Raw genomic sequence first — 16,331 nt, 5'->3', positions numbered from 1 at the left:
AATAAAATTTGATTTGATCATGCTTCCCCGTAGGGATGGTGCCAGGTTTCCTCCAGACGGGACGCTTGGCTTTCAGACCAAAGAGTTCAATCTTGGTTTCATCAGACTAAAGAATCTTGTTTCTCATGGTCTGAGAGTCTTTAGGTGCCTTTTGGCAAACTCCAAGAGGGCTGTCATGTCCCTTTTTACTGAGGAGTGGATTCCGTCTGTCCACTCTACCATAAAGGCCTGATCCTTGGAGTGCTGCAGAGATGGTTGTCCTTCTGGAATGTTCTCCCATCTCAACAGAGGAACTCTGAAGCTCTGTCAGAGTGACCATTGGGTTCCTGGTCACCTCCCTGACCAAGGCCCTTCTCCCCCGATTGCTCAGTTTGGCCGGGCGGCCAGCTCCATCATTTAAGAACGATTGAGGCCACTGTGTTCTTGGGGACCATCAATACTGAATACATTTTTTGGGTACCCTTCCCCAGATCTGTGCCTCGACACAATCCTGTCTCAGAGCTCTATGGACAATTCCTTCGACCTCATGGCTTGGTTTTTGCTCTGACATCCACTGTCAACTGTGGGACCTTATATAGACAGGTGTGTGCTTTTCCAAATCATGTCCAATCAATTGAATTTATCACAGGTGGACCCCAATCAAGTTGTAGAAACATCTCAAGGATGATCAATGGAAACAGGATGCACCTGAGCTCAATTTCGAGTCTCATAGCAAAGAGTCTGAATACTTATGTAAATAAGGTATTTCTGTTTTTTATTTTGAATAAATTAGCAAACACTTTAAAAAAAACAGTTTTTGCTTTGTCATTCTGTGTTATTGTGTGTAGACTGATCAGGTGCATGTTCTATTTAAATCCATTTTACATTAAAGCTGTAATGTAACAAAATGTGAAAAAAGTCAAGGGGTCTGAATACTTTCCAAATGCAGTGTGTGTGTGTGTGTGTGTGTGTGTGTGTGTGTGTGTGTGTGTGTGTGTGTGTGTGTGTGTGTGTGTGTGTGTGTGTGTGTGTGTGTGTGTGTGTGTGTGTGTGCAGGATATTGAGTAAACATTTTATACTAACTGATAAAATAAAACAAACAAGAAACATGAATTGGTTGGAGACGCCTTTAATGAATCAGCTGTGTTCTAGCAGTCTGTCTGGCAACTGGTTTGGTTTCAGATCAAAAATATCATCAGTAGGAATATGCCCACTGCTACAGCGGTCAACTGGCGCCATTCACTGCTACAGCGGTCAACTGGCCCTATTCACTGCTACAGCGGTCAACTGGCGCCATTCACTGCTACAGCGGTCAACTGGCACCATTCACTGCTACAGCGGTCAACTGGCCCTATTCACTGCTACAGCGGTCAACTGGCCCTATTCACTGCTACAGCGGTCAACTGGCACCATTCACTGCTACAGCGGTCAACTGGCACCATTCACTGCTACAGCGGTCAACTGGCGCCATTCACTGCTGCAGCGGTCAACTGGCACCATTCACTGCTACAGCGGTCAACTGGCACCATTCACTGCTACAGCGGTCAACTGGCGCCGTTCACTGCTACAGCGGTCAACTGGCGCCGTTCACTGCTACAGCGGTCAACTGGCGCCGTTCACTGCTACAGCGGTCAACTGGCACCATTATCCACTGAGTTACATGTTCACACACACTGACCCTGAGGAACTGGCCCTGAACCATTAATACACAGAGGAACTGGCCCTGAACCAGACAGAGGAACTGGCCCTGAACCAGACAGAGGAACTGGCCCTGAACCAGACAGAGGAACTGGCCCTGAACCAGACAGAGGACCTGGCCCTGAACCAGACAGAGGAACTGGCCCTGAACCAGACAGAGGAACTGGCCCTGAACCATTAATACACAGAGGACTCCTCCGCTGACAACATCTAAAACTGTTACTTGGAACTTTAAAGTAGCCTTCAAAAGGTTATGGTTAATCAGGCTGATGCAGAGAGGAATGAGTGTGTGTGTGTGTGTGTGTGTGTGTGTGTGTGTGTGTGTGTGTGTGTGTGTGTGTGTGTGTGTGGTTGCATGTTTGTGTGTGTGTGTGTGTGTGTGTGTGTGGTTGCATGTTTGTGTGTGTGTGTGTGTGTGTGTGTGGTTGCATGTTTGTGTGTGTGTGTGTGTGTGTGTGTGTGTGTGTGTGTGTGTGTGTGTGTGTGTGTGTGTGTGTGTGTGTGTGTGTGTGTGTGTGTGTGTGTGTGTGTGTGTGAGGCATCTGAACATGCGACCTCAGACAAACTGTTTATGAGAAACTCCCACATGATGAATAGCACATTAGAGACCATTCCACTGGTCGCACACACACACACACACACACACACACACACCACACACACACACACACACACACACACACACACACACACACACACACACACACACACACACACACACACACACACACACACACACACACACACACACACACACACACACACACACACACACACATACGCACACGAAACACACACGCGCGCTAACAGTCCGCGTCCAGCTGTTCAGTATCTTCATTAGGACCAGGATGTCTGCAGGGAGGATGTTTAATGTTTAACTTTGATGTTTAAAAATATGTTGTGATGTCATATCCTGTCCTGTCTCTGATCTACAAACAACAACGTCCATTCCTTTACAGTAACGTTTCTGTCTAATGCTGCATTCATGTGCTGCTCAGAATTATGGAACTGGGAACAGTCTGACTGGGAATTATGGAACTGGGAACAGTCTGACTGGGAATTATGGAACTGGGAACAGTCTGACTGGGAATTATGGAACTGGGAACAGTCTGACTGGGAATTATGGAACTGGGAACAGTCTGAAAGGGAATTATGGAACTGGGAACAGTCTGACTGGGAATTATGGAACTGGGAACAGTCTGACTGGGAATTATGGAACTGGGAACAGTCTGAAAGGGAATTATGGAACTGGGAACAGTCTGACTGGGAATTATGGAACTGGGAACAGTCTGACTGGGAATTATGGAACTGGGAACAGTCTGACTGGGAATTATGGAACTGGGAACAGTCTGACTGGGAATTATGGAACTGGGAACAGTCTGAAAGGGAATTATGGAACTGGGAACAGTCTGACTGGGAATTATGGAACTGGGAACAGTCTGACAGGAAGATGTTACAACATAGAAGCTCATAACAGACGTCTGAAACTAGTTTCTGTTACAAGAGGTTTTCAGGAGTTTTCCGGTCTGGATTTTTCCTGATAATTCTGAGAGCACATGGATGCAGTCTAACACAATCTCTTACACAGTCTGACACAGTCTTCTGTTATTAACATGACGTAAAAACCCAACTAAAAAAACACAGTAAATGAGTGATGAAATATGAATGGACATTCATAATGAGGGAGACTAAACTCTAAAGCATGTGGTCCCAGCCCCTGACCCCCTTGCACTCAGGCCTGAGAGACCCTGCGGGACACGGTCTGGTAGAACACGCCACGCAGCAGAGACGGGTAGTCTGGGACGCGGAACAGGTGGCGCTGGGCGTAGGTGACGTCGTAACTCCTCCCCCTGCTGACCAGCGAGCGCAGGTTGGCCTCGCTCACCTGGTTGCCCACGGTGATGACGTACAACTCCACTCCCGCCTCCGACACCAGCCGCACGCGCTTCTCCAGCATCACCTCGGTAACGCCCTGCGATCTCCCGTCCGAGAACAGCACCAGCTTCTTCTTCCTGTTCCCGCCCCCTGACTTCTGGAATTGCTCCATGGCGAAGGCCATCGCCTTGGTAACGTCAGTCCCATCGTTCTGGAAGGTGGCGGCCTCGATCTTACTGGTCAGCAGGGTGAGGTTAGAGGTCAGCTCCGCCTCCATGCGGCGTTCGCGGCTGTACTGACCCACGGCGACGCGCACGGCAACGCGGCCGGACCTCTCAGCAGACAGGAAACGCTCAGCCAGACGCTTGACGAAGGTCTTGCTGGAGTCAAAGTTCCTCTGTCCCACACTGGCTGAACTGTCCATCATCAACACGATGTCTGTGTCCCCAGAGAACGAGACTTGAGGACAGAAAAAACAGGATAAACAACATGAAGACAACACCCTAAGACAACACAATGTCCTCCCAGAACAAGATTACAAAGAGAAACCACAGAGAAACCACAGGAGAAACCACAGGAGAAACCACAGAGAAACCACAGAGAAACCACAGGAGAAACCACAGGAGAAACCACAGGAGAAACCACAGAGAAACCACAGAGAAACCACAGAGAAACCACAGGAGAAACCACAGAGAAACCACAGGAGAAACCACAGGAGAAACCACAGGAGAAACCACAGAGAAACCACAGAGAAACCACAGGAGAAACCACAGGAGAAACCACAGGAGAAACCACAGGAGAAACCACAGGAGAAACAACAGAGAAACCACAGAGAAACCACAGGAGAAACCACAGGAGAAACCACAGGAGAAACCACAGGAGAAACCACAGGAGAAACCACAGATAAACCACAGATAAACCACAGGAGAAACCACAGAGAAACCACAGGAGAAACCACAGGAGAAACTACAGGAGAAACCACAGGAGAAACCACAGGAGAAACCACAGAGAAACCACAGAGAAACCACAGGAGAAACCACAGGAGAAACCACAGAGAAACCACAGGAGAAACCACAGGAGAAACCACAGAGAAACCACAGAGAAACCACAGGAGAAACCACAGGAGAAACCACAAGAGAAACCACAGGAGAAACCACAGATAAACCACAGATAAACCACAGGAGAAACCACAGAGAAACCACAGAGAAACCACAGGAGAAACCACAGGAGAAACCACAGAGAAACCACAGGAGAAACCACAGGAGAAACCACAGAGAAACCACAGGAGAAACCACAGGAGAAACCACAGAGAAACCACAGGAGAAACCACAGGAGAAACCACAGGAGAAACAGCAGCAGAAACCACAGGAGAAACCACAGAGAAACCACAGGAGAAACCACAGAGAAACCACAGGAGAAACCACAGGAGAAACCACAGGAGAAACCACAGGAGCCACCACAGAGAGACCACAGGAGAAACCACAGGAGAAACCACAGAGAAACCACAGGAGAAACCACAGGAGAAACCACAGGAGAAACCACAGGAGAAACCACAGGAGAAACCACAGAGAAACCACAGGAGAAACCACAGGAGAAACCACAGGAGAAACCACAGGAGCCACCACAGAGAAACCACAGGAGAAACCACAGGAGAAACCACAGAGAAACCACAGGAGAAACCACAGGAGAAACCACAGAGAAACCACAGAGAAACCACAGGAGAAACCACAGGAGAAACCACAGGAGAAACCACAGGAGAAACCACAGAGAAACCACAGGAGAAACAGCAGAGAAACCACAGAGAAACCACAGAGAAACCACAGGAGAAACCACAGGAGAAACCACAGGAGAAACCGCAGGAGAACCCACAGGAGAAACCACAGAGAGACCACAGGAGAAACCACAGGAGAAACCACAGACACTAATTGTAACCCATGTCCATGTTCTCAGAGAATGATACTGAAGAGAGACCGTAAACCCATCCCAGATCCTAATCCATGTCCATGTCTGAAGACAATGAGACCGGAGAGATCAGGACAGAGATGAACCACATGGTAACAAGCAGTGGACTTACTGGGACATTTGTAGTTGGGACACTTCTTATCTGTTATAGGAAATAGAGAAACCAAAATGAATAAGACATTTTCAAGTCAATGTTTTACAGAGTCTGTATCAGCACCAAAGGGTTCACTAGCGTGTGTGTGTGTGTGTGTGTGTGTGTGTGTGTGTGTACCTTCACAGATACGTGTGGTGAGGTTCTGTAGAAAGGAGTCATCCAGCAGTTCAGCGAAGTTCTCCAGTACGAAGGAGAAGCCTGGTTTAGGGTCGCTCTTACAGACGACAGCACTGAGCTGTTCGTGGTTGGGCTGACGGCCAGAGTAGTCCTTCACTCCCAGACCACCCACCTGACAGAGAGGGGGGGGGGGGGGGTCAGGGTTAGTGTGTGTAATGGACTGAGCATTGTGATATGATGTTGCTGGTCGTACTGAAGCTAGCCTCAATCCTTCGAACGCCCTGAACTGGGAATAACTGCATAGCACCCAGGTAATGGTATGAGGAGAGTGTGTCTTCCCTGTGGCTCAGTTGGTAGAGCATGGTGTTTGCAACGCCAGCATGGTGTTTGCAACGCCAGGGTTGTGGGTTCGATTCCCACGGGGGGCCAGTACACAAAAAAAAAAATGTTTTATGAAATGTATGCATTCACTACTGTAAGTTGCTCTGGATAAGAGCGTCTGCTAAATGACTAAAATGTTAATGTTAATGGTATGAGGCAAGAGGTTTCACACAGAGTGCTGTCCCTTACCTTGCTGTCCTTCCCACAGAGAGCTGTCCCTTACCTTGCTGTCCTTCCCACAGAGTGCTGTCCTTCCCACAGAGAGCTGTCCCTTACCTTGCTGTCCATCCCACAGAGTGCTGTCCTTCCCACAGAGAGCTGTCCCTTACCTTGATGCCCTTCCCACAGAGTGCTGTCCCTTACCTTGATGCCCTTCCCACAGAGAGCTGTCCCTTACCTTGATGCCCTTCCCACAGAGAGCTGTCTCTTACCTTGATGCCCTTCCCACAGAGTGCTGTCCCTTACCTTGATGCCCTTCCCACAGAGTGCTGTCCCTTACCTTGATGCCCTTCCCACAGAGAGTGCTGTCCCTTACCTTGATGCCCTTCCCACAGAGTGCTGTCCCTTACCTTGATGCCCTTCCCACAGAGTGCTGTCCCTTACCTTGATGCCCTTCCCACAGAGAGTGTTGAGCGGAGTTTTATCTCTGGTGATATCGGAGCGTCCGTCAGTGAGCACTAGGACCACGCGGTTCTCCTGCTGCAGACGGTCTATCATGTTGGTCAGAGAGAACTGAAGAGCCTCGCCTGTATAGGTGGCCTCAGCCAGCCAGCGCAGGTCCCGCACTGCCCTACACACACACACACACACACACACACACACACACACACACACACACACACACACACACACACACACACACACACACACACACACACACACACACACACACACACACAGGGTAATGATTGGGTATCTGTGTGTTTGTGTGTGTGTGTGTGTGTGTGTGTGTGTGTGTGTGTGTGTGTGTGTGTGTGTGTGTGTACTTACTGTTTGAGCTCAGTGTGTGTGTGTGTGTGTGTGTGTGTGTGTACTTACTGTTTGAGCTCAGTGTGTGTGTGTGTGTGTGTGTACTTACTGTTTGAGCTCAGTGTGTGTGTGTGTGTTTACTTACTGTTTGAGCTCAGTGAGTGTGTTAATGTTGGGGTCTCCCAGTCTGACAGCCTCCTGGGCTCCATCCCCACTGTACTGCACCACACCCACCCTGGACTCATTAAAACCAAACTACACACACACACACACACACACACACACACACACACACACACACACACACACACACACACACACACACACACACACACACACACACACACACAAGACAGAACAGACAGGGTTACTGGGGGCAGCTAATTAAAGATGTTTGCGAACTGCGAAAGTCAAGTATGAGCACATGTAGCTATTTTCAAAGTGTTTCATACTGTAGTAATCACACAAAAAAATAGGAATCCCATAGCCCACCTCGTGCAGACAACGTGCCTGGGTGTCTGGGTTTAACTAGCTTCCATATGCACAAAGTCAGATTCCACAGCCACAAAGTCAGATTCCCCAGTCACAAAGTCAGATTCCACAGCCACAAAGTCAGATTCCCCAGTCACAAAGTCAGATTCCACAGCCACAAAGTCAGATTCCCCAGTCACAAAGTCAGATTCCACAGTCACAAAGTCAGATTCCACAGCCACAAAGTCAGATTCCACAGCCACAATGTTTGACTCCACAGCCACAAAGTCAGATTCCACAGTCACAAAGTTTGACTCCACAGCCACAAAGTCAGATTCCCCAGCCACAAAGTCAGATTCCACAGTCATGAAGTCAGATTCCACAGTCATAAAGTCTGATTCCACAGCCACAAAGTCAGATTCCACAGCCACAAAGTCAGATTCCACAGCCACAAAGTCAAATTCCACAGTCACAAAGTCTGATTCAACAGTCAGATTCCACAGTCACAAAGTCAGATTCCACAGTCACAGAGCCAGATTCCACAGTCACAAAGTCAGATTCCACAGCCACAAAGCCAGATTCCACAGTCACAAAGCCAGATTCCACAGCCACAAAGTCAGATTCCACAGCCATAAAATCTGATTCCACAGCCACAAAGTCAGATTCAACAGTCAGATTCCACAGTCACAAAGTCAGATTCCACAGTCACAAAGCCAGATTCCACAGTCACAAAGTCAGATTCCACAGTCACAAAATCTGATTCCACAGTCACAAAGCCAGATTCCACAGTCACAAAGTCAGATTCCACAGTCACAAAGCCAGATTCCACAGTCACAAAGTCAGATTCCACAGTCACAAAGCCAGATTCCACAGCCACAAAGCCAGATTCCACAGTCACAAAGTCAGATTCCACAGTCACAAAATCTGATTCCACAGCCACAAAGTCAGATTCAACAGTCAGATTCCACAGTCACAAATTTAGATTCCACAGCCACAAAGTCAAAATTGTGTACAAAAGCTTTTTGGTCTCAATTTCAGGCATAGAAATCCCCAGGGGCAAAACATTGGTTTAAGAAGTGGGGGGGGGACACTCGGAGGCATCCACATGGTCCTAAAGAACACTGTTGCATTGCTTTGTATTACATTTCAGTGATATAACTGGGGGGGCCAGAAATGCAATTTCAGAATGTGGGGGGGGGACATGTCCCCAGTGAAAGTTGCGCCCCTGGAACACCCCAAAACTTTTTATTCATGAGTCCCGAAGGGCGGCGCACAATTGGCCCAGCGTCGTCTGGGTTTGTCCGGTGTAGGCCGTCATTGTAAATAAGAATTTGTTCCTAACTGACTTGCCAAGTTAAAATAAATGTTCAATAAAAAATAAAAATGTTTAAATCCTTCTTGACCGTAATGTGATTTGTTTATTAAAATAAAGTATTAGTAAAAGTATATGTTTAAAATAGTACTCACACGGACTTGCTGGTCCTTAATAAGGCGGTCGATGACGGTGATGATGAAGTCTTTAGCTAGAGCGAAGTTAGTGGAGCCAATACTCTCAGAACTGTCCACAATGAAGGCCAGGTCCAGGGGCCCACATTTACACTCTACATCAGGACAGATAGACACATTAGACAGACAGACACATACATTAGACAGACAGACACATACATTAGACAGACACATACATTAGACAGACAGACATTAGACAGACAGACATTAGACCGACAGACAGACAGACAGACAGACAGACAGACAGACAGACAGACAGACAGACAGACAGACAGACAGACAGACAGACAGACAGACAGACAGACATTAGACAGACAGACAGACAGACAGACAGACATTAGACAGACAGACAGACAGACAGACAGACAGACAGACAGACAGACAGACAGACAGACAGACAGACAGACAGACAGACAGACAGACAGACAGACAGACAGACAGACAGACAGACAGACAGACAGACAGACAGACAGACAGACAGACAGAGGATGGGCATAATGGTGATTGGAGAGCTATAAGATAAACTCAGAAGCCAATGAGATGATGGGATTGACTCACCACAACACGCTGTAGGAAACAAATTAAACAAAAACACAATGTTAGTCATTCCAGTGTGTGTGTGTGTCTGTGTCTGTGTCTGTGTGTGTGTCTGTGTCTGTGTCTCTGTGTGTGTGGGGGGGGGGGGGGGGGGGGGGGGCAGACTTACAGCAAAGCTTCATGATGATATCTAGAATCTCACATTCCTGTAGATAACAGTTATACAGATGTTAAATATATATATATATTACAGTTATATAGATGTACAATATATATAGATAACAGTTATATAGATGTACTATATATATAGATAACAGTTATATAGATGTACAATATATATAGATAACAGTTATATAGATGTACTATATATAGATAACAGTTATATAGATGTACTATATATAGATAACAGTTATATAGATGTACAATATATATAGGTAACAGTTATACAGATTTACAATATATATAGATAACAGTTATATAGATGTACAATATATAGATAACAGTTATATAGATGTACTATATATATAGATAACAGTTATATAGATGTACTATATATAGATAACAGTTATATAGATGTACAATATATATAGGTAACAGTTATACAGATTTACAATATATATAGGTAACAGTTATATAGATGTACAATATATATAGCCCACCCACTGTGGAGCCAGGCCCAGCCAATCAGAATGATGAGTTTTTCCCTACAAAAAGGGGCTTTATTACAGACATAAATATTCCTCAGCACCCCTTCCCCCTCCCCTCAGACGATCCTGCAGGTGAAGAAGCCAGATAAGAGGTCCTGGGCTGGCGTGGTTACATTGTGAGGCCAGTTGGACGTACTGCCAAATTCTCTAAAATGACGTTGGAGGCGGCTTATGGTAGAGAAATGAACGTTCAATTCTCTGGCAACAGTTCAGGTGGACATTCCTGCAGTCAGCATGCCAATTGTACGCTCCCTCAAAACTTGAGACATCTGTGGAATTGTGTTTTATGACAAAACTGTATATTTTACAGTGGCCTTTTATTGTCCCCAGCACAAGGTGCACCTGTGTAACGATCATGCTGTTTAATCAACTTCTTGATATGTCACACCTGTCAGGCGGATGGATAATCTTGGCAAAGGAGAAATACTCACTAACAGGGATGTAAACAAATGTGTGAACATAATTTGTGAGAAATACGTTTTTTGTGCTTACAGTATATAACGCATTTGTAACATTAATGCTTATTTACTCAATGTTTGTACAATACATTATATACAATGTCAGAAGATGACAGTAATGATAAATAATGTATTGTACAGTACATCATCTCATCTCCTCCTGTAGTGTTAGTATGCAACCTGATGAAGTGTTATAGACTCCTAATGTACAGTTGAAGTCGGAAGTTTACATACACCTTCGCCAAATACATTTAAACTCAGTTCTTCACAATTTCTGACATTTAGTCCTAGTAATAATTACCTGTCTTAGGTCATTTAGGATCACCACTTTATTTTAAGAATGTGAAATGTCAGAATAATAGTACAGAGAATTTATTTATTTCAGCTTGTATTTCTTTCATCACATTCCCAGTGGGTCAGAAGTTTGCATACACTCAATTAGTATTTGGTAGCATTGCCTTTACATTGTTTAACTTGGGTCAAACGTTTTGGGTAGCCTTCCACAAGCTTCCCACAATATGTTGGGTGAATTTTGGCCCATTCCTCCTGACAGAGCTGGTGTAACTGAGTCAGGTTTGACGGCCTCCTTGCTCGCACACGCTTTTCAGTTCTGTCCACACATTTTCTATGGGATTGAGGTCAGGGCTTTGTGATGGCCACTCCAATACCTTGACTTCGTTGTCCTTAAGCCATTTTCCCACAACTTTGGAAGTATGCTTGGGGTTATTGTCCATTTGAAAGACCCATTTGTGACCAAGCTTTAACTTCTTGACTGACGTCTTGAGATGTTGCTTCAATATATCCACACAATTTTTCTCCCTCATGATGCCATCTATTTTGTGAAGTGCACCAGTCCCTCCTGCAGCAAAGCACCCCCACAACATGATGCTGCCACCCCCGTGCTTCACGGTTGGGATGGTGTTCTTCGGCTTGCAAGCCTCCCCCTTTTTCCTCCAAACATAACGATGGTCATTATGGCCAAACAGTTTTATTTTTGCTTCATCAGACCAGAGGACATTTCTCCAAAAAGTATGATCTTTTTCCCCATGTGCAGTTGCAAACCGTAGTCTGGCTTTTTTTATGGCGGTTTTCGAGCAGTGGCTTCTTCCTTGCTGAGCGGCCTTTCAGGTTATGTTGATATAGGACTCGTTTTACTGTGGATATAGATACTTTTGTACGTGTTTCCTCCAGCATCTTCACAAGGTCCTTTGCTGTTGTTCTGGGATTGATTTGCACTTTTCGTACCAAAGTACGTTCATCTCTAGGAGACAGAACGTGTTTCCTTCCTGAGCGGTATGATGGCTGAATGGTCCGATGGTGTTTATACTTGCGTACTATTGTTTGTACAGATGAAGGTGGTACCTTCAGGCGTTTGGAAATTGCTCCCAAGGATGAACCAGACTTGTGGAGGTCTACAATTATTTTTCTGAGGTCTTGGCTGATTTCTTTAGATTTTCCCATGATGTCAAGCAAAGAGGCACTGAGTTTGAAGGTAGGCCTTGAAATACATCCACAGGTACACCTCCAATTGACTTGAATGATGTCAATTAGCCTATCAGAAGCTTCTAAAGGCACAGCCAACTTAGTGTATGTAAACCTCTGACCCACTGGAATTGTGATACAGTGAATTATAAGTGAAATAATCTGTCTGTAAACAATTGTTGGAAAAATTACTTGTGTCATGCACAAAGTAGATGTCCTAACCGACTTGCCAAAACTATAGTTTGTTAACAAGAAATTTGTGGAGTGGTTGAAAAAAGAGTTTTAATGACTACAACCTAAGTGTATGTAAACTTCCAACTTCAACTGTAGTAGTAGTCTGAGGAGACGGGCTTTAGAACCAGGAAATGGCGGGATAGAGCGAGGTTGCCATGGTGACGCCGAGTCACCCTACAAAATGACATATTTATTTATTTTTATTTATTTCACCTTTATTTAACCAGGTAGGCAAGTTGAGAACAAGTTCTCATTTACAATTGCGACCTGGCCAAGATAAAGACATATGACTGTTCTCCTTACTGAACAGCTTACTGCTGGAACTGCCCTCTCTCTCTGCCCTCTCTCTCTGCCCTCTCTCCCTCTCTCTGCCCTCTCTCCCTTCGCTCTCTCTCTGCCCTCTCTCCCTCTCTCTCTCTCTCTCTCTGTTTCCCTCTGTCTCTCTGTTTCCCTCTCTCTCTCTGCCCTCTCTCCCTCTCTCTCTCTCTCTGTTTCCCTCTGTCTTTCTGTTTCCCTCTCTCCCTCTCTCTCTCTCTCCCTCTCTCTCTCTGTTTCCCTCTTTCTCTCTGTTTCCCTCTGTCTCTCTGCCCTCTCTCCCTCTCTCTCTCTCTCTGTTTCCCTCTGTCTCTCTGCCCTCTCTCCCTCTCAATTCAATTCAATTCAATTTGCTTTATTGGCATGACGTAACAATGTACATATTGCCAAAGCTTACTTTGGATATTTACAATATAAAAATAAATAAAAATGAGAATCAAAAATTGGCAACGGGACAACAGTAACAACAATAACCAACGGTCAATATAACCATACATTCAACAATAACAATAATCATACAGTTGAGGACATGTGCAGGTTTATTGGTCTGTCAGACACTGTCCCTCAACTTATGGCAGGCAGCAATGTAGTGCGCTGCCAACACACAGCTCTCTGCGTCCTCCCCCAACAGGACGGGTAGCCTATCCTCATCAGAGAGGTCTTTAAAACCTTGAATAAGGGTTTCAAATTTGGGGAAATGACACTCTCTAATTGTTTTATATTTTTGACATTTTGTCAGGAAATGCAGCTCCGTCTCAGGTTCTGCTGTTGTGCAGTGGTTGCACAGCCTTTCCTCTACAGGGAGCCAGGTTTTCCTGTGTCTACCCTTCTCAATGGCAAGGCTGTGCTCACTGAGCCTGTACTTTGTCAAGGTTTTTCTAAGGTTTTGATCAGTAACCATGGTCAAATATTTAGCCATAGTGTACTGTCGATTTAGGGCCAGATAGCACTGCATTTTGCTTTGTGTTTGTGCTTGTGTTTCCCAATAAGCAATGTAGTTTTGTTTTGACTGTGTTGTAATTTGGTTTATTCTGATTGATTGGATGTTCTGGTCCTGAGGCTTCAGTGTGTTAGTAGAACAGGTTTATGAACTCAGCCCCAGGACCAGCTGGATGAGGGGACTCTTTTCTTTGCTCAGCTCTTGGCATTGCAGGGCTTGGTAATGATATGAGAGGGGGTCACTGTATTTTAGATGTTTCCAAAACTTAATTGCTCTTTTTTTAGTTTTTATTATTAGTGGATATTGGCCTAATTCTGCCCTGCATGCATTGTTTGTAGTTTTCCTCTGGACATGTAGGAGAATCTTACAGAACTCTGCATGTAGGGTTTCAATGGGATGTTTGTCCCATTTGATGAAATCTTGTTTTGCAAGTGGACCCCACACCTCGCTGCCATAAAGTGCAATTGGTTCAATGACATATTCAATTAGTTTTAGCCAAATTTTAATAGGTATTTCAATTTGAATTTGCTTTTTAATGGCGTAGAATGCCCTGCGTGCTTTCTCGCTCAGTTCATTCACTGCCTCATTAAGGTGTCCAGTTGAGCTTATTTTTAAACCTAAGTAATTGTAGTGTGTACAGTACTCTATATATTTTGTACCAATTGAGAACTTTGGTCTAATTCCCTGAGATCTGGATCTTCTCTGGAAAATCATTATTTTAGTCTTTTTGGGGTTTACTGCCAGGGCCCAGGTCTGGCAGTACTGCTCTAGCAGGTCCAGGCACTGCTGTAGGCCAGGTGCTGTGGGTGACAGCAGGCATAGGTCATCTGCGAAGAGTAGGCATTTAACTTCTGAATTGTGGAGACTAACACCAGGGGCTGAGGATTTTTCTAGAATAGTGGCCAATTCGTTAATGTAAATATTGAAGAGTGCAGGGCTCAGATTGCAACCCTGACGAAGGCCCCGCCCCTGGTTAAAGAATTCTGTCCTTTTCTTACCAATTTTAATGCTGCACGTATTGCCAGTATACATTGATTTAATTATGTCATATGTTTTACCCCCTACACCACTTTCAATAACTTTGTAGAACAGTCCTGTATGCCAAATAGAATCAAATGCTTTTTGGAAGTCGATAAAGCAAGTGTATATTTTGGTATTATTTTGGTGGACATGTTTATCTATCAGGGTGTGTAAGGTGTAAATATGATCAGTTGTGCGATGTTTTGGTATAAATCCAATTTGGCTTTTACTCAAGACATTGTGCTTATTAAGGAAGTTTAGAACTCTTACATTGATGATACTACAGAAAACCTTCCCCAGGTTACTGTTCACACAAATGCCTCTGTAATTGTTAGGGTCAAATTTGTCTCCATTCTTAAAGATTAGGGTTATGAGTCCTTGATTCCAGATGTCAGGGAAATAACCTACACTCAGGATCAAATTAAACAATTTTAATATAGCCAATTGAAATTTTGCACTAGTGAGTTTGAGCATCTCATTTAGGATGCCATCAGGTCCGCAGGCTTTTTTAAATTTGAGAGCCTGAAGTTTCATATAGAGCTCCTGGTCAGTAATTGTAATCTCTCTCTCTCTCTGCCCTCTCTCCCTCTCTCTCTCTCTCTCTCTCCCTCTCTCTCTCTGTTTCCCTCTGTCGCTCTGTTTCCCTCTGTCTCTCTGCCCTCTCTCCCTCTCTCTCTCTGTTTCCCTCTGTCTCTCTGTTTCCCTCTGTCTCTCTGCCCTCTCTGCCCTCTCTCCCTCTCTCCCTCTCTCTGTTTCCCTCTGTCTCTCTGCCCTCTCTCCCTTCTCTCTCTCTCTGTTTCCCTCTCTACCTCTGTTTCCCTCTGTCTCTCTGCCCTCTCTCCCTCTCTGTTTCCCTCTGTCTCCCTGCCCTCTCTCCCTTCTCTCTCCTTCTCTGTTTCCCTCTGTCTCTCTGTTTCTTCCTCTCTCTCTCTCCTCGTGGTGTTATATGAAATACTCCAGTCCTCTACAGGGTCTCCCACCCCAACTCCCAGGGTCTGTTCTGTTTTCATCTCAGGAAGATATACTACACTCTTCCAAATGTCTTCCAAGAGTCACCCTACAAAATGGCGTCTGAGGACAGACTGTTCTCATTACCAAACAGCTTACCGCTAGAACTGCCATCTTCTCTCTCTCTCTCTCTCTCTCTCTCTCTCTCTCTCTCTGTTTCCCTCTGTCTCTCTGTTTCTCCCCACGCCCCCCCCTCTCTCTCTCTCTCTCTGTTTCCCTCTGTTTCCCCCCCCCCCCCCGCCCTCTCTCTCTCTCCAGTCCTCTACAGGGTCTCCCACCCCGACTCCCAGGGTCTTTTCAGTTTTCATCTCAGGAACATATTCTAGATTCTTCCAAATGTCTTCCATGTCTTCTTCACTTGCATCAATCCCAGAACAGTAGGGTTCTCAGTAAGAGCTCAGGGTTTATCGGATACAGTTTAAGAGTTATGGGTCAGCATTATCGGTTTAAGATAAAGGTCAGGGGTTAAAGGTCAGGGGTTAGAGGTCAGGGGTTAGAGGTCAAGGGTAAAACTTGAT

General features: G+C 45.4%; 1 protein-coding gene across 1 annotated transcript; it reads right to left on the bottom strand.

Moving 5' to 3' along the window:
* Positions 1-2,528: 2,528 nt before the first annotated feature.
* On the bottom strand, positions 2,529-9,889 carry LOC115157673 (collagen alpha-1(VI) chain-like). The gene is made up of 8 exons (XM_029706113.1): positions 9,819-9,889; positions 9,671-9,679; positions 9,074-9,207; positions 7,281-7,390; positions 6,770-6,956; positions 5,786-5,957; positions 5,627-5,656; positions 2,529-4,011 (listed from the first exon to the last, which is right to left on the bottom strand). Exons 1-8 carry the CDS (start codon positions 9,829-9,831, stop codon positions 3,410-3,412), a joined length of 1,257 nt encoding a protein of 418 aa, XP_029561973.1. The 5' UTR covers positions 9,832-9,889; the 3' UTR covers positions 2,529-3,409.
* Positions 9,890-16,331: the final 6,442 nt, after the last annotated feature.

The sequence above is a fragment of the Salmo trutta genome, chromosome 21 (assembly GCF_901001165.1).
Source record: "Salmo trutta chromosome 21, fSalTru1.1, whole genome shotgun sequence".
Taxonomy (NCBI): Eukaryota; Metazoa; Chordata; class Actinopteri; order Salmoniformes; family Salmonidae; genus Salmo; species Salmo trutta.
This window is presented reverse-complemented; position numbering and strand designations above follow the sequence as displayed.